The sequence below is a fragment of the Arachis hypogaea genome, chromosome 5 (genome assembly GCF_003086295.3).
Source record: "Arachis hypogaea cultivar Tifrunner chromosome 5, arahy.Tifrunner.gnm2.J5K5, whole genome shotgun sequence".
NCBI classification, from domain to species: domain Eukaryota; kingdom Viridiplantae; phylum Streptophyta; class Magnoliopsida; order Fabales; family Fabaceae; genus Arachis; species Arachis hypogaea.
In genome coordinates, this window is record NC_092040.1 from 112,203,834 (window position 1) to 112,224,109 (window position 20,276).

The window sequence follows — 20,276 nt, forward strand, 5'->3', positions numbered from 1 at the left end:
AAACCGTTGATAAACTAAATTAATATTAGCGACGCCTCAGGTGTCGGTAAAATACGTTGCTAAATTTAAAAAAATATATAAATTAATTTTACCAATATAATATTATTTGATAGAGACGAAGAGACACTATTATCTCCGACATAAATCTTAATCATGTATATTTTTATTTTGAGAAACTTACCGAATACAATAATATATTAGGCTTTTATTTTCATCACACATTGGAATAAACCAAATATACGCCTGAGTTTATCCGTAAATTTAATTTGGAGAAAAAGAAGGTAGTAGAGTGTTGTGGACAAGAGTGAAGAGGGTCTGTTGGAGATTAATCCTAAGGTGAAAACTCAATTGTAGTCGACTTCACGTGAAGTTAATAGTTATGAGCCGTTAGATGAAAATTTAGTCAAATTAATCAAATCATCTAACCGCTCTTAACTATCAACTTCACGTGAAGTCGTCGCACATGAATTTGCACCTAATCCTAATGGCGAAATACAAAACAAAAAACACACTATATTTTTAGAAACTACGTACTTAATTAATCTAATAAGATTATTAGTGATATAAAATGACTTATTTTTTTATTCATTCTTTCATATACACTTATTCACACTATATTTTATAATAAATATAGAAGGAATAAAAAAACAATAAAATAAAGAGTTACACAAACTCTTTTTTTTTTAATTTTAATTTGTTGAACAAACAAATTATAGATAATAAGTGACCATGTCCCAATAGTCTCAACTCTCAACCATGCCCAGGTATGTGTGAGACAAATAATAATGTTGGTTGGCAAGAAGCAAAAACAATTCAATAAAAAATAATATATATCATAAGCTAAGGTTGTGATGAACATTGATGGTGTCTAATGGGCTTCTTGGCTTTTTGGTTGGTTAACCTACAAAACTGTTCAAGGACAACCTTTGTGTTTGTGTTTAACATGGCCCTTTAATACAACAGAAATGAGAAAACACTCCAACACCCTTGTCTACAGTTTCTACCACTTTAATAATATTGTCCCTCTCCCTCATATTTTAGTCACTTCACAAGTAATTATACTATAATTTATAATTAATCTTATTATTAGTATTACTACCTCTTCTCTTATTCAGTGGATATTACACTACACCCCTTCATTATATCTGTATAATTGTTGACGTTTTAGCCCTTCCAAAAGGGGAAACAAAAGAATTGCTTAAATACTCTTTCCAGTGTATAGTGTGGATTTGTAATTGCTTAAATAGCTATTCCAACAGTTAATTTTAAGAAAGAATCAATTTATTTTAGCAACAGATAAGTTTTAAATAACATAATATACTGTATTAAAATACATTAAAAATCAGTACAGAATATATGTATTTAAATACAAATATAGCATCTTTTATATGTATAAGAGAGTTGAAGTGAGGTGAAAGAGTCCAAAAAGCCCCTCTATATAAAACCCCCCACAAAGAATGGTTTCCAAACCCCCCTCCATTCATTCTTCAAAAAAACTCACTTTTTCTTTGTTCCCACCCCCCAACAAAAAAGCGTTCTTTTCCCACTTTTACACACATTCACAAAGGAAACAAGAAAGAAAAGTATAACTATGTGTCAGGTAACAACATCTCATGATCTCAACTCTCCAAACATGAACACCAACACATTGACACTACCATTGATCTCCAAAGGAGCAGCAGAAGAAGAAGAATCTCAATCTGAATCAGAATCAGATAATAGTAACATCTCAGAGTCATTAAAGGAATTAATATCAATATCAAAGATAGCATTTCCAATGATACTGACAGGGCTATTACTGTATTGCCGTTCAATGATCTCCATGCTGTTCTTAGGACAACTTGGGGAGCTAGCCTTAGCAGGAGGCTCACTAGCACTGGGCTTCGCCAACATCACCGGCTACTCGATCCTCTCCGGCCTAGCCGTGGGAATGGAACCCATCTGTGGACAAGCCTTTGGTGCCAAGAAATTCAGGCTTTTAGGCCTATCCTTACAAAGAACCATTCTCTTGCTTCTCTTGACTTCAATCCCAATATCACTCCTCTGGCTCCACATGAAGCAAATCCTTCTTCTTTGTAACCAAGATGAGGCCATAGCCATAGAAGCACAATCATATCTTCTCTTCTCAATCCCTGACCTCATAGCACAGTCTTTTCTTCACCCTTTGAGGATTTATCTCAGAACACAGTCAATTACTCTGCCTCTAACACTCTGTGCCACTTTCTCTATTCTCCTCCACATACCAATCAACTATCTCCTTGTTTCTCACCTCAACCTTGGAATCAAGGGCGTTGCGCTTAGTGGGGTGTGGACAAATTTCAACCTTGTTGCTTCTTTGCTTCTCTATATAGTCCTCTCAGGAACTCACTCCAAGACATGGGGTGGATTCTCTTCTGAGTGCTTCACAAAATGGAAGCAGCTCTTGAATTTGGCAATCCCAAGCTGCATTTCTGTGTGCCTTGAATGGTGGTGGTACGAGATCATGATCTTGCTGTGTGGTCTGTTATTGAATCCAAGAGCAACCGTAGCTTCAATGGGGATTCTCATCCAAACAACATCGCTGCTCTACATTTTTCCATCTTCTCTGAGCTTCAGTGTTTCCACAAGGGTAGGGAACAAGCTAGGAGCACAAGAGCCTTCAAAGGCGAAACTTTCGGCCATTGTAGGACTCTCTTGCAGCTTCATTTCCGGTGTATCAGCACTGGCTTTTGCTCTAACTGTTAGGAACATGTGGGCAAGCATGTTCACAAGGGACAAAGAGATTATAGCATTGACATCAATGGTGTTACCAATTATAGGTCTTTGTGAACTTGGTAACTGTCCTCAAACCACAGGTTGTGGTGTTCTTAGAGGGACAGCAAGGCCTAAAACAGGTGCTAACATCAACTTGGGTTGCTTCTATCTTGTGGGAATGCCTGTGGCAATTTGGTTAGGCTTCTTTGCTGGCTTTGATTTTCAAGGTTTGTGGCTTGGCCTACTTGCTGCTCAAGGCTCTTGTGCTGTGTCCATGTTGGTTGTTCTTCTTAGAACTGATTGGGATTTAGAAGCTCAAAGGGCTAAGAAATTAACAGCTTCATCACCATCTGTTGGAGGAGTTTGCAATGATGATGATGATAAGAACAAAGATGTTTATCATCATCATTATGATGCAGACAACAAGTTACCCAAACCTCAAAGCAAGGAAGATTCTTTCTCATCTAATAATTCAGATGAACACCAACACTCTTATTGGGTTTAATTAGTTTTCCTTTATCTTTCTTTTTTTGGTACATAGAATTTAAGGGTGTTCCACACCAATTTAGCTCACTAAGATCTAAAGATATCTTCAAACTCAATGGCTTGGTTCTTGTGAGAGATTGTGAAAAAGAAAAAAAAAATATTTGGGGAATTTGTCTTTAGCTGTATAGGGGAGTGGCAGGTAGAGACAGAGGATAACTTTTTTATTTGATGGAATTTTATTTTTATTTTTATTTATTTTTAGGATGAGAAGAAAGAAAAAGGGTGGGAAAATTCTGCATTTTTTTGCAGTGCATTGATTAAATGTCATGGGAAGAAGTAAAAGGAGATTGTGGAAGGGAGTAACAATTATTTCTGTAACGTACTCTTTTATTTTTTTGCTCTCAGCTTTACTCAGAAGAACAGACACTGATTTTCTTCATCATTGCTGATTTGTTAGTTCCTTTAGTTTTTGTACCACAACACAATTCACGTTTTTGTCTTCTTCTTTCTCTTTTGTTTGTGTCCCTTATAACAAGAACACAAGGCCTTGCAAAACAGATAATATACCATCTTGACTAAATTTCAATCTTCTCTATCTGTTTCTTGTACTACTTTTACAAATTATGTGAATACTATCAAGTGGGAAAAATAGTTTTTATTGTTTCAAAAATAAATCAGATTTCAGAAAACATTTCTTTTATTGTCATCAATTGACTTTGGGACTTAGGACCCAAGAGTCGTTGTTTAAAATTTTGGGACATGTAATAAATTTACATATCAATGTTCATAAAATAATGTACTATATCATGGCTAAAAATTTTAATATGAAAGAATCATGGGTATATGCTAAAAAAATGATTCTAACTATGTAATTGACGTATATATGGGAGTAATAATATCAGAATTAATGAACTTTTTGCTCTCAAAAAAATTACTTTTTGCTCCTAACAAATTCTCTCTATCCATATTTTTGTATTAAACTATTTTAGTCTACCTTTTCATTTATTTAAAAAATAAAAAGTGTTATATTGCTCCACCTATATTAAAATTTGAAACCTAGTTACTAGCAGAATTATTTTTTTTCTTTCTTTCTCTAATCTCTAACCAATGTCTCTATTTAGCTTCTGAATTTATTGTGCATGCTGCTAATCAAAATCTTTGGTCTTTTGACTGCACCGCCCACAGAAATTCAAAGTTCAAACTATAACCCAAATTGAACCTTTTGTGTCAAATAAATTATGAAACATGGGTTGTTTTGTGAATATGATTAGGCAACTATTTGAAACTTGAAAGAGAAGTGCCTTTTACTATCCACAATTAATCTCATGGTCCTCACCTTCACTTAAACATGAAACATGCCAGTGATGTTAATCAAATTCACCTCTCTTTACACTTATATAAAGCAAAGAAAAAATCAAAAAATAAGAAAACAAAATCGGTTTTCCCCTCTTCTGATCTTTACAAGTTGGCATTATATATGGAATTGCTATCAATTTATATCACAAGATCACTCATAAGGGTAATGACTGATTCTTTTTTTTTTTTTTGTTCCAAGGAACACATTAAATTAAATAAAGGATATATTAATGCATGCTTTAATACTCAAAATGAATTGGGATTTGTCTTAAAATTATCAAGTACACTATTGCTCCTTTAAATCCTGAATTGTTTAATGTATACCAAGGGATGAAGGGAGTATTAGTCTTAATCAAGCATCAAGAGAGTTAAGATTTTTTTTTCTCATAGGATTGAAAAATGTTTAGAAGTAGTAGAACTTAGGTCAAACACATTGGTATAGGTCATCATCAATTAGCAGAGCATTTTAATAATTATCAAAGCAAAAAAAAATTAATTTGGTTGCAATTGCAAAAATTAAAGGCCGGCTGCAACATAAGTGGTCTGACTTGGTCTCCTCTCCAGATTTTATGGTTAATTGGGACATTTTTATGTGCTTGGTGGATTTAATTTGATCTTGGTACCACTGTATCAAAACTTTTGGTGGGCATGATGTGTTCTTTTTACTATTAAATAGAATATGATGCAACATAAAAGAAATGACCATTAGTTAAGCACAAAAAATGGGAAAAGGGAAACACTTTCTTAGTGGGGATAAGCAGAGGAATTGATGCAAGATTCAGATGATTTTTTTAAAAAAAAAAAGAAAGAGGAAGAAGGAGGAGGAGGAGGAGATTATAAAGGGTAGTGCAAGTTGCACCCAACAAGTTGCAAAATTGATTTAATGGGGTGAAGCAGATTCTGATGAGGAGTCAGCTCTAAGACTTTGAAAGGTGTGGGGGGCAACAAAATCTTCACCCTCTTTGCTTAGCTTTGTTGCTTTCATTATTAATTAATTGAATGAAAGTAGTAATAATAAGGATGACACCTTTTCCTTTTCTTTTTTTTTCTGAGTAAAGTGATTATTAGATTTTCAATGATTTCGACTTTGAATTAATTAGCTTTTGACAAAAAAAAAGTGTCAATTAGATTCTTTACGATAATAAAAGATAAATATGTATATTCTTTCGTTAGTAGATAGTGCAAAACGAAACAGAGTTGTTTATGTATTTCGTTATCTACAGTGGTACGTGTTTCTTTGCTGTCACATGGACATCAAAACGACGTAGTTTTAGACGGTAAAACATTTATTATCTTTTGAGTTTTCATATAATGTTCATCAATTGTTCTCTATTTATCACGAATCCGATAAAAAATAGGTGAAATTTTGTTCCAAAATTTATTATCTACGTGACGATCTTTTATAAATAAATACGTCATAGTAGATAACAATATATATAAGTACTACCGTTAAGTTTTATATAATAAATTGATAAAAAGACATCGCATGTCTACCGTTTGTTATCGTAAAATTAAAGACCAAATTAATATTTGTTTGGTTTAGGATTTAATTATCAGTCAACTCATTTTTTTTATTTTAAAAAATTAAGGTACATAGATTAATATATACAAGCTTGAAATTTCAGGATCAAATAAAATTTTTTTTTGGTCCCCCACCCAGGACCCCTTCTTTTGTTTTCTGAAAGTGGGAATGAAAATGAGATGAAATAATGTATGCATTATTCTGCTACAATATAATCAACATTCCTTTTCTATGGACCTTATACTAAAGGATAAGTAGATAATTTTAATAAATTGAATTATCATTTGGGTTCTGATTATTTTTCACTTTTTATTTCTTGTTTCAATAAAGGGTGACAGAAAATATCTATGGACATAATTTCTCTCTCGTTTCTTTAATTTCTTTTTATTAACGAATTGGTTAGTGATACACAGGCTATTGGACCAAGAATATGTGCCAAAAGTGCATTGTTATTATGGCTTGATTTTTTTTTTTTTTAGTTAGGTCAAATCTTCTTTTTCATATTATTTATATATATGAGCTTGCTCTAGCATCAAACAATAGTGCTACTCATTTAATCATAATAATCCAAGTCAACAAGATAATATTGTTAGAGCATCCCCTGCTGCATGATGATGATTAAGAAACAATTTAGAGAAAGTTAGTTGCTTAATTTAGTTTTTATAAGTTCATCTATCTACTAAACTGATGTTGGATAATATATTTATATAATAATTTGTCAAGTCATAAGTCATAAATCATAACCGACAGATAGAATTTGTCAGCCAAGATTAATTGAAATTTTAATAATGTTGAAAAGGAATAGACTGAAGTTTATTATTATTTATTATATATGATGATAACTTTTTTGTTTCATCTAACTCGTTGTTAATGACTCACATCATGTTGATCTGAGTCATACCATAGGCATATCATGATTATTAATTAAGTGAGAGATAAGAATATGTGTCATTTGGAATTAGGAAAATTTCTATGGAAATCTACAAATACTACACCTTAATTAGAGATTAGAAACATGCTTAAGTGAATAATTAAATTTATGGACCTAAATAAATGACAAAAGTAGATACAGCAATAAATAGGGCTGCACATGGATCGGATAATATCCGCATATCCGTGGTAATTATCGTATCCGATCCGAATTTTGTGGATATTATCCTATCCGCAGAGCCATTAGATCGGATCGGATCCAATCCGCACTACAATAGGATCGGATTGCGGATTTGGCAGTGATATCCGCGGATCCAATCCGCAAATCCGCATATCCGCACATCACATATAAATAACATAGTTTAAGAAAATAAACTCTAATGTGATATGAATTTTGGTGTGTTGTTTTATGAATTTTATGATATCTTGTTTTTTATTTTTTATATTGTATTTCAATTTAGAATAATTAAACTTAAATCTTGTGTTATTATTTTTTTTATTCAAAAGTACTTTTATTAATAATATTTTAGAATTAAATATATTTAAACGGGTGAAAAATAATTTTTCTTTTGTAAAAATAGCCAAATGGAATATAAAAACATTTTTCTTGAATTATGTGGATATACCCGATATCTGATCCGATCCGATCCGCATCGGATTCGGCTTGAAAAATTGCGGATATCGTATCCGATTCGATCTGATAATTGCAATGCGAATCAGATAGAATTTTAGGCTATATTTGATCCGATCCGATCTGTGTGCAGCCCTAGCAATAAAGCTATATACTTTTGTTATTTGTGATTCATTATTTGCGAAAAAAATATTTAGACAACTACAATTTTTAAATTAGATAGAGAGAATTAAAATAGATGTATACAGAATATATACAAGATTTCTCATAAATATGATTTAAATTATGTTTTTTATGAGCTGACATATCTTGAAAAAAAATATTTAAGCCGACTAAAACTTTATACCTAATCGAAAGTTGAACTGTAACAACTTTTAATATTCAATATTAAACTAAATGCCTTTTTATTTCACCAATTAATCTAATAATATCATTTATTAAATTAATATATATAAATTTAAAATATTAATCAAACTATATATATATATATAATTCTTAAATTCAGGTGCTATTTAATTAGACTGGGCATGCAGCTAATCATGCCATGTATTTAGTAAAATGTATATTGTCTATAAAAAAAAGTCAATCATTAGGTGTCATCTGATTAGGCTTCCATTTTAGGTTTTATTAATTCTGGTTCACAGTTTGGTTTACAACACTAAGTACCTGCAATGCATGCATGCTTAAACGCATATTATTTTATTTCTTGATAACTTCTACTATTTAATTGAAATTCATGTTATACTTTTTATATTTATATCTTAAGGGAACTTTTGGGTACACAGCTAAGAGACTAAATCAATAATTTATCTGTGTAAAATACTTTATGTTATCAATTAATCATATTCTTTCAATAATTATAATAAAATAACATTGAATACTTTGCAATTTTAAATAAATGATTGAATGATAATATAATTAATAGTAGACATTATGGGGAACAATATACTCAAATTTTTTTAATTTTATTTAATCACACATTTTATCTCTGACGTTATATGTTTTTGTACTTAATAATAATAATAATAAATTTCTTTCTTAAAGTAATCTGGGGAATGAGTTGACTTTTCTGTAAAAATGATATATATATATATATATATATATATATATATATATATATATATATATATATGTAAAACCGTAGGGATATGTACGATGTAAATTATATATATATTTTAATGTTTTAATGATTATTGTTGTGGATGATGATTAAAATTGAAAAAGAATAATAAATTAAAATTGAATAATCACTCTATTTATTTTTTATTAATTTTTTGATATAATAAAAAAGAAATTTCTCAAGCTATCTAATATGTCTATATTATAGTTTAAAAATTAAATCGAAAAGACCTGCACTCAATTTTTTATCAAATTCTCTAATACAATAGAAAAAAGACTTATTCAACCTTATTTGTTTATAATATAATTTTATCACGAAATTAAAAAGTATTTTGACACGCTTCTAATTTCTCTATGTAATGATAATCTCTTATTAGCATAAAATAACAAAAATCTTAAATTCACTAACATAAAATCTAATTTACTAAATAAATAAAATAAAAAAATATAAAATTAAATTAAATATTCTAAAAATAAACTTTTAATAATATTTAAATTTTTTATATTACAAATATGTGATGCATGTATCATTTTATCCTCTTATATTAAGGAGTAATATTTTAAAAATTGTACTAGGTTTGCTTGGTGCTTTCTGCATTAGTTGGATTGTTAATTAGTTATAAATTTGATTAAGCAAATTAATTGAGATTTGACTTATATCAGATTAACTAGCTCATCACTTGTTTGAAACTAACAATTACTTAATTGTTACTTATGAAACATATTCTTATCCGTTGTTTTTGGACTAAAAAAAGATTTATTTGGTGCGAGATTATGTTGATGTTTTATAAAATTAAAAGAGTAATTTTATATGGTTAACAATTTTATAATTAATGTAAAAATAAGAGATATAATAATTTATATGTCTTTTTTTTAGATTAAATTTTTGAAAGAAATAACTTTATGACATATGATATCGGAGATTTTATAATCTAAAAGTCTTATGATATAGCATCAAAATTTTTATGTAAAAATTATCTAAAAGTCTTATGATTTCTATTTTTACTTTAGAGTTCATTCTCTGTTTACCAAAAGAAAGAATTTTAGTATAAAACAAATAAAAAGCGAAAAAAAAACTCTTGTTTAAAAATTCATGCAAAGTCAAAAGAAATTATTGTTTAAATAAATGTGTTAAAATGCTAATGAGCTATAATTCAAATGGCATAGTTTTTCCATATTCATTTAAGAGGTTGCGAGTTTGAATTTCTATATCTTTAGTAATAAATAAATAAATATGTTAAAAATATAATCCTTTATATATTTTTTCTATTAACTTAAAGTTTTTTAAAAAAATGTTTTATAATATAAAAAAATCAACTATTCAAATATATTTTATTTTCTTTTGCAACGAAGAGTAAAAATGGAATTATTCACTGCATAAATTTTCTCTATTCAAAAATTACATTTGGTAATTAGATAACTTTTAAAGATAATCAAAATCTCACAAAAAATATATTTTATATATTTATAAAATTTTAAATTATAACTATTTTGTTATCAAAATAAAAAACAAATGCAGCCTACCTTTAACATTATAATAAAAATGTAAGATTGTTTAATAATAAGAGAAGCCATCTCCATTTATTTTTGTAATTTCTTTATATATATATAAAATAAACAAAGAAACAATAATAATAATTGAGAAAAATCTTAAACATTACCTCACAATTACCTTGAAAGACAACGAGGTCTTCAACAAAAAAAATATTCAACTCGGTCTCTGAATTTTAGTTTTATGAGACTGATTAGTCTATGTGTTAATGTTTTTTTTGTTCTTTTTTTTGCACAAAAACTAATGAATCCCATAAAAATAAAATTTAAAAATCATTATATTAAATATTTTTTTGTTAAAAACCTCATAGCCATTTTAAAGTAATTATCAGGGACCGAATTGAGTATTCCCTCGTAATAATTTAAAAAACAAACGAATGTATAGTTGTAATATAATAAAATATAAAATTAATATTCCACAGTGAGGAGCATATAGTAAAATCCCTCGTCAATGAAACTGATCCGAGTGGAATTAACTGATTGGAGAGTGACGAGCATGTGTATCCGTACGATGCAAGAGAGAGTTAATAATCATTTGTAGATTCTATAGAAATGCTTCTGTTTTTATATTCAGTTGACTTCTTGGTGGGTGTGTGTTTCTATTTTATATATCCATTTTTATGTAAATTTTTAAATATAAATATACTCGCTGGTTGCATTGGCCAATATTGAATAACACCACCAGCAATTAAGCACCAGATTCCTCGCCTCCAATATAAGTACATGCAAACTCCAATAAACAGAACAACATACCCAACATTTTTTTTTGTTTTTTTCTAAAATAATCTAACTTATAATATATATATATATATATATATATATATATATATATATATATATATTGATCCTTTAGTGTTTAAAATGAGTATGTATTACTTATATAGTAATTACATTGATATATTTATAAATGATCTTAAATAATTTGAGTCTTAGGGTGAAAACATTTTGTGTGGAAACATATTTTTTCTATAAAATTTTAAACCAATCAAAATAAATTAGTCAAGTTCTTAATAATAATATATCTAAATATCAAGAGTTCAATCAATCTCAAAGGTTAAAAAAAAAAAGCCTTTTTGACCTATAATTAAATCGGTATTACACCTTTCTCAAACCTGAATAAATACAAATATTGTGGATACGATGTTTGGCAACCATTCATTGTGAATAATTTGTTCTGGAGTTTGTTTGTCTAGTAGCATATAAATCCACTTTACCAACCACATGCATATACTTATTAAACAAATTTTATGTAAGACCTACCTGCTATAAATATACTATACTACTATGCTAGCAAATATATTTTTACAATCATACTAGGTGTATTCTAAAATTAATTATTAAAATCAGTTGTTAATATGAAATATATATTAAAATATAAATATATATTAAAAATAAATTAAATAATATATATTTATACACAAATATATTAGTAATTAATTTTAATAATTAATTTTAGCATACAAATAAAAATTTTGATATTTTTATTAACCAAAAAATTATGTATTTGTCTATTTGATATATATAGGATCGGATCTAAAAAATTTTTGAAGAGGGATAAAAAATTAAATATTTATATAATTAAATATTGTATTATATAATTGATGATATTGTTTTTTATTATTATTTTTAATAAAAATTATTAATAAATGCTATATTAAAGTAAAAAATTATACTAAAAAGTAATAATTTTATACATAATAGTTAAAATTCTGATTTTTATCTTTTATTATTATTATAAAAAATATAACATGAATAATATAGATAAGTTATTCTAATATTTTTTATATATGTATTTAAAATAAATTAATAAATAAAATAAATAAAATATTCATACTAATATATAATTTATTTAATATGCTATTATTTTAATATTATAAGAAAATAAATATTAAAATAATTTAATTTTTATGTATATATTTTTTACTATTCAATTAGAATTTGTTATAAAAATTAAAATATTTTTATACAATAATAAATTTAAAAGTTAAGGGAAACAAATTAAAAAGATAGAAGAACAATAAAAAAAATCATAAAAATAAATGGTTAATAAAAAAACAAAGAATAGAAAGAACAATTTAAAAAAATTTATCGATCAAAATGATTGGCTTAAAAAAATATAATACACTATTAATGTTCAAAATATAATAATTGAGATTTAAATTTAGGTTATGGGATAAGAAATATTCTAATTAGCCACTAAACTAACAACTCAATTTTAAAATTAAATAAATCATCATATAATATATAGAAATTTTAAAATTTTCTGAGGGGTCAATGGCCCTACTAATGGCCCTCCTCTAAATTTGCCTTTGGATATATATAATCATTTATATTTCTCATCTAATCAGTTTAAATTATTAAAAGAATTAATTATATAATACAATATCAGGGTTAGCTTATATGACTTAAAGATTTAGAGTTTAATTTTTTATGATCACAAAAGAAAGAATTTTGGTATAAGACAAAAACAAGAGAAAGAAAAATCTATATACAAAAATTTACAAAAATAAAAAAGAGGCTTTTAGCTTGTATAAAAGGTCGTATTAAATATATAATTATTTATATGTCTACTATTATCAGTTTAAATTAGAAAAAAAAAGTAATTTTATGACACTATAATAATTGGTAAAAGTTAAAACAAAGATATTTTATATTTTTTAAAATAATTTTAAGTTCATAAATTTTTAATTTTCAGAATATAATTATTTTATAAAATTATTTATTCAAAAAATTTAAGTTAACATAAAAAATGATTATATTTTAAATATATATTCTCGTACAAAATATTTTTTTTCTCTTGATGAATTTACGCAGATTAATATTTTGCATAACTTTTCTTTTCTTTATATATACATAAAAATATTTATTAAAAAATTAAATTAGTAAAAAAATATTTAAATAATTATATATTTTCTACAGTAAAAAGAAAAAGGGTAATGAATAATGAGAATAATTAAATTACATCTACATCCGTCAATTTTTGTCAAAATAGAGACTGAAAATTACTTGTATATATCACAATAATAACAAACGTTAAAACGATCAAGTTAATATATAAAACTTCTCACCAAAAAATAGAGAGGATTCAAGTATTAAATTCAACATTTGGAACCTCACATTCTGGAATTTAGAGCTCCCACGTGCTGAAGGAAGAACGCACCCATTAATATTTTATAAATAATTAACCATTTCTTGCTCCTATATACGGTCAACAATTAATTTTTTTATGGCTTTATTAACATAATATTAAATTATATCCTTAAACATCAACAAAAATAATTGTACATTCTTAATGTTTTAATTTAATTAAGAGCATATAAGACAATGAGTTATATTAATTAGTATGTATAAAACTGGAGAAAGAGGACAAAGTAATTTACGGAAATGTCTCTAGCCGTCCCAATATGGATATCTTATCATAAGTATATGCAAACCTCTTTAATCACTCATTGAAAATGTGTTAAACGAATTCTGAGGTACATTGTTGGTTTCTTCGGCATGATTTATTATTTTATTTTGGATAAAAAATATTTTTTATTTTTAAAATTTATTAAAAATTTTTAAAATATTTATAAATTTTATTTTGCTTTAATTTTATCCTAAAAATATTCGATTTATATTAAAGTTTTATATGAATGTATAATTATATCTCTTCACACAAAAACTTTTTATTTGTTTTTATACTGAATTTTTTAATTTTTTTTTCAAACTAAAAAAAATCGAACTCTAAACTTTTAAATAAAAAAATTTAATATCATATATAAAACTATTTTTTCAAAAACTTTAAATTAATAAAAAGATACAAATAAATGGTTATATATTTAACCTCGAATGTATATGTTGTGCTTGAAATTTATTATTATTATTATTATTATTATTAATATTAATAATACGGATCTCGTTGATGCTAATTGCAGGGATTTGCTTGCCTCATAATCGCAATCTCTATGAAGATACTACCTAGAAAGTCGAAGTAAAGAAGCTACATTGTTTATATACAATTCTTCACTTTTAATTAATTAAGTAATTCTGTTATTTTAACACAATTGGTATAGGTGGTTATATTATTATTATTATAAAAAAACGTGAATTATGTTTCCAAATAATATCAAGGTTTCATGCCGTTCTAATTTCATCACTTCTAAGTAAAGTGTGATTTTTTGCACACAAAAAAATCAGATAACACCAATAAGAATATAACATATACTCCTAAGTAATCTTGCTTGCTTGTGTTCTTAAGACAGATTATAATGATCTTAACATTAACAAACTTCGCTGCTTGGCTTGTCCAGCTCAACAAAAGAATGCATTGGTGGCATTGATTGGTCAATATTATTATTATCCTAGCTATTGCGTCACCTCCATTATAGATCACATTATTATTAGGCTAATATATATTTTGTCAACTGCAACAATATACAGTAACTACTACTTATTAGTTGGCCTATGGGTTGACCTACAATAATATAAATGTGACAATAATGTCCGAGGTATAAGCTATTCACTTAAAAATGAAATAAAAATAAAAATGCTTTTACAAATACAATATAATAAGATGCCAAATTTAATGAAAAAATTACATAAATAAATAAAGTATAAACTAAAATTACCCAATCATAATATTTTGATCTTGTACTTACTCTGTAATTTATATAATCGCTATAGGATATAGAGATAAATTTCAAAATTTATATATAAATCAGTACATGGTATAGAGATTTATGTGAACATTGACTAAGGTCATAAACTGCTAGAAACAATAACAGTTTATAAAAAAATAACTTCAACAGTATGTTGTTATAGATGATGAAACGGATGCAGTGTTGAATGCATAGTATTAATAGTGGAAAAGGCAGGATGCGTTACTCAAATCTTGGCTGTTAGCCTCAATGAACAAGCCATTCACTATACGAATGGTTGGATGCACCTACATGCATCAATTGTGGAAGAGATTTGAGGATCACTTTGCCTCTCAAATCAAGGCAAAGGTAATGCAGCTAAAGCACAAGTTCAGTACTCTTCAGATCAAAGCATCCATGACAGAATATATACTTTCGGTTAAAGGCATAATTGATGCACTAGTTTCTGTTGGAGAGTCAATTAATGAGAGTGATCATGTAAATGTAATTTTGCATGGATTAACTAAAAAGTATTCCTTAGTATACACCTTTGTGTTAGCAAGAGCTCAAAGCATAACAGTGGCTGAGCGAGAAGCATTGTTAATTGCACATGAGAGCATGCTCTCTAAGTTCAGAAAGCCAGAAGCATTTGTCCAAGCAAACATTGCTCAATATGGTAGAGGAAGCTTCAGAGGCAGTTTTCGAAGAAGAGGATGAAAGATGTTTAGAGGAGGCAGAGGTGCCTTCAATGGAGGAAGGTTTGCTCAAGATCCCTCAATGCAGGAACAGTCAAATGGTGGACAATTTACAGCTGGTAGAGGTCAGTTCAATAGAGGAGGAAGAATGCACAACACAAGAGGTTATATGAATGACATACTTTAGTGTCAGGTTTGCAACAAAATAGGTCATACAGTAAGGACTTGCTGGTATAGGTACAATGAAGATCCTTATGAAAGAGATTATGAAAATGGAAGATACAATAATGAAGGATACAAGATTGGAAACAACCAAGCTTACAACAATGAAGGATACATTAGTAGAGATATAAACAATTCAGGCTACAGCAATCAGGTCTCTCAGCAGATTTCTCAGCCTCATGCCAATTTTTGCAATGTCCTAGCAACATCTGCCATAGTTCAGAATTCAAGTTGGTATCCTAATTCAGGGGCTACGCATCATATGACTCACAATGAGCAAAATCTGTTAGAAAAAAAAAAGAGTATTGTGGCAATAAACAAGTTATAGTTGGTAATGGAACAGGTTTGCATATCTGTTTTTTTGGTAATTCGTGTATTAAATATGATTTGACCTCTAGAATATTATACCTTAAGAAATTGTTGTGTGTGTCTGAGATTACAAAGAATTTGTTGAGTGTATATCAGTTTTGTTGTGACAATTCTTTAAATTCCATGATGATAGGTGCTGTATAAAAACAAAAGACACTCAGGAGACAGTACTTCAAGGCATTGTTCACCAAGGTTTTTATAGGTTTATAGCTCTTCAAAGCTCACCAGAAGCTTTCACTGCATCAGTAGGAAATAAAGATGACTTGCTAATTTAGCATGCTAGACTAGGACATCCCAATCATAGTGTTGTGTCAAAAATACTAAAGACGTGTCAAATTTCTCTTATTGTAACCAAAGTTGCTTGTTCAACCTGCTGTATTGGCAAATCTCATTATTTACCTTTTTTCCTTTCACAAACTGTATACAAACTTCCTTTAGAACTTGTACACTGACATTTGGAGACCAATTCCCATTGCTAATAATAGTGAACACTGGTATTTTGTAAAATTTATTAATGAATTTTCTAAATTTATATGGCTTTACCTAGTTAAATCTAGAGCTCAATTAAAATCAGTATTTAATCACTTCTAACAAAATGCTGAGTTACAATTAAACACGAAAATTAAAGATGTTGCAAAGTGACAATGCTATTGAGTATATGAGCTTATCAAAGCTGTTGCAGGCCAAAGGAGTTATTTGCAGGTTTTCATGCCCTCATGTTCACCAGCAGAATGGAGCTGCTAAAAAAAAATATTGTCATGTGGTTGAAATAGGACTCACCTTACTTACAGGTCCATCTATCCCTACAAAATTTTGGGGAGAGGCCTTCACCACTGCTACAAATCTGATAAATATACTGCCAACACTGGTCTTAGATGGCATATATCCTATTGAAAAATTATTTGGCAAGAAGCACTCCTATAAACAGCTTCGAGTTTTGGCTGCTTGTGTTTCCCTCATCATAGAGCTTATAACAAGTATAAGTTGGACTTCAGATCTTCTCCTTGCACCTTTATTGGATATGGAATCTCTCACAAAGGCTATAAATATCTCACTCGAGATGGAAGAGTCATTATCACTCCTCATGTTGTGTTCTTTGAGGATCAATTCCCCTTTCAACAAGCAACAAATCACACTCACAGTAACACTATCTCAGAAAATCAAGATGCCTCACCTAATGTCCCAATCATTCCAACCATTCCAAAACTAACCATTTCAAGGACTGTGTCAAACTCAATTGAAGCTAGGCAGCATCACCCTCAGCAAACAAGTCTCAGGATTCAAGTTTCAAGTCAATAGCCTTATGCTAATCACACCTCCTCTCAAGTTAGTTCCTCAATCATGCTTCAGCAGCCAATGGACATCCCCTCTACTAACTCTCCAGTCAGGTCTCGAATGCCAACAACAGACTCATCAAGTCCAACTCCAATTCCTATTAACAATATTGAAATTGTGCTGCCAATTTAGGATCTAGAGCCGGTTCATCCAATTGTAGCAGTGGATTCTCACCCAATGGTCACTAAGAGTAAAGCTGACATAGTCAAGCCAAATGTCTCCCTTACAAGTGTTGAGCCAAGAACTATAACACAAGCTCTTAAGTCTTCAGATTGAAAGGCAGTTATGGATGCAGAATATGTTGCCTTGGTCAAGAATAGAACATGGGAATTAATGAGTCTTCCACTAAATAGAGAAGCACTTGGTAGCAGGTGGGTATTCAAACTAAAGTACAATGTAGATGGAACTTTGCAAAAATATAAGGCGAGGTTGTTTGCTCAAGGGTATGCTCAGAAGCCTGGTTCTGATTTTATAGAAACTTATAGCCCTGTGGTGAATCCTATTTCTATTAGACTCATACTATCTATTGCTGTATCCAAGTCTTGGACAATTAGGCAACTAGATGTCAACAATGCTTTCCTTCATAGTGACTTAACAGAGGAAGTCTACATGAAGTAGCCTCCTGGTTAAGAGCAAAGAGATCCTTCATTGGTGTGTAAACTTCCCAAAGCTCTCTATGGGTTGAAGCAAACACCAAGAGAGTGGAACGATAAGCTGGCTGGTGGTTTAAGAGAGATTGAATTTGAGACTACAAAGTATGATATCTCAATCTTCATTAAAGAAATCAGTAGACTAAAGACCTATATGCTTATATATGTTGATGACATCATAGTAACTGGGGAGTCTCCAAAGCTTGTGAAGGATGTCATAGCAAAACTGAATGATAAGTTTGCCTTAAAAGACATGAGAGACCTTCACTATTATTTTAGAATTCAAGTAAATAAAATCTGTGATAGAGGGCTAGTGCTTACTCAACAAAAGTACATTAGTGAGGTCCTAAAAAGAGCTGGCATGGTGGATTGTGCACCCTATCACACTCTCTTGCCCTCCACAGTAAAGATCACAGCTCTTGGAGGATCAAGCTTCTGTGATCCACAGCTATATAGGTCAATCATTGGCAGCTTGCAATACTTAACAATAACCAGGCCTGAAATATGCTATAGTGTTAACAAATTGTCACAATATGTTCAAGCTCCCCTAGAGTCTCATTGGAAATTAGTCAAACGAGTGCTGAGGTATCTTAGTGGAACAGCCAGCTATGGTCTGCATAAAAATGGGAAACTTCCTTGGGAATAACTACTTCCAGTGATTCGGATTGGGCTGGAGATTCGGATGATAGAAAATCTACCAGTGGCTACTATATTTTTTTGGGACAAATCTAATCTCCTAGACATCAAAGAAGTATACAGTGGTGGCTAGATCCAGCACTGAAGCTGAGTACATGAGTATAGCAAAGGCAGTAGCAGAGCTAACTTGGATAAAGACTATGATGAAAGAGCTGCTGCATCCTCCACCAGAGGCACCATTGTTATATTGTGATAATTTGAGTGTTGTTCTACTTGCTGCTAATCCCATTCTTCACTCCAAATCTAAGCACTTTGAAATAGACTTGCATTTTGTTCGTGACTATGTTAATAGTAAGGCAATTTAGGTCAACCACATTCCAGACTCAGTTCAAATAGCAGACATCCTTACAAAGGTAGTGCCCTCTGAGAGCTTTTTTCACTTTCGGGCCAAGCTGGGTGTTCAAAATCAGCAACAAATCACTGGTCAAAATGAAAACAACTAAAGATGATGATATTAAGAATTATGGTGTCAACGAATGTTTAGCAACCAACAAAAGCAGATAACTAGAGATGATGATAGGAGTTATGGCATGTTTAGAATGTGTAAAACTCTTCCTCACACTTTTTGTACTTTCTGTTAATTCTATTAAGCTCCACTTTTCCCTTTTAGTTAGTTAGTCAGTTGGAAACTGTTAGAAAGTGTTGGAAGCTTCTCTGCTCATTCCAGCTCATTGCTCAGTTTCATTTCATATAAGTAAACCCTCCTAATCACTTGTAAAAGTAGCTTTGTAATTCAACTCTCCATTAAATCAATGTAAATCCTTTCTCTTCTTTATTTTCTTTGCCCTCTCTCTTAATCCACTTTTTTTCTGGTTCTTTTCCTTTAAGATCATCCTCTGTTGTCTGGTACCTTTCAATCTCCAGCCTCATTACTCAAAGTCCAATCATCTACAGCTTGTTTCAGGTATGCCTTGATATAATATGTATAATATGATGTGTTTGTAGTATCTATTGATAAATATTGACTATAAATTTTTTTTTGAGCACAAATTTTATAATAATATGATTCTTAATAGTTTATGTAAACTTAAGCACTATTTTTTGATACATTTTAAAAGTTTATAAATTTGCAAAGAGTTATATTATATTCCTAACTTTATACAAATAACTTAAATATTAAAAATCTTCATATTAGAAAAACCTAAAAATATTTTAAAAATGTAAGACTTCAAATTAAAGTGTAATTAATTAAAGTTTAATTAGGTTAAAGTGAAATAAGAAAAGTTACAATTTTTTTAAACTAATATCAATCAATTGATGAATAAAGTGAAATAAAAAAGGTTGGATATTATTTATATTTTAATTTAAATATTATATTTTTTAAATCTAAATAGATTTTTTTAATATATACATTTTAATATT

General features: G+C 29.1%; 1 protein-coding gene across 1 annotated transcript; it reads left to right on the forward strand.

The window, feature by feature from the left end:
* The first annotated feature begins 1,475 nt into the window (after nt 1-1,475).
* Nucleotides 1,476-3,661, forward strand: LOC112802789 (protein DETOXIFICATION 49-like). Its single transcript, XM_025846134.2, has one exon. It carries the CDS (start codon nt 1,592-1,594, stop codon nt 3,236-3,238), a length of 1,647 nt encoding a protein of 548 aa, XP_025701919.1. The 5' UTR covers nt 1,476-1,591; the 3' UTR covers nt 3,239-3,661.
* Nucleotides 3,662-20,276: the final 16,615 nt, after the last annotated feature.

Bases quoted from the DNA above. Each gene is read 5' to 3' on its own strand.
- LOC112802789 (XM_025846134.2), top strand. From the start codon at position 1,592: ATGTGTCAGGTAACAACATCTCATGATCTCAACTCTCCAAACATGAAC.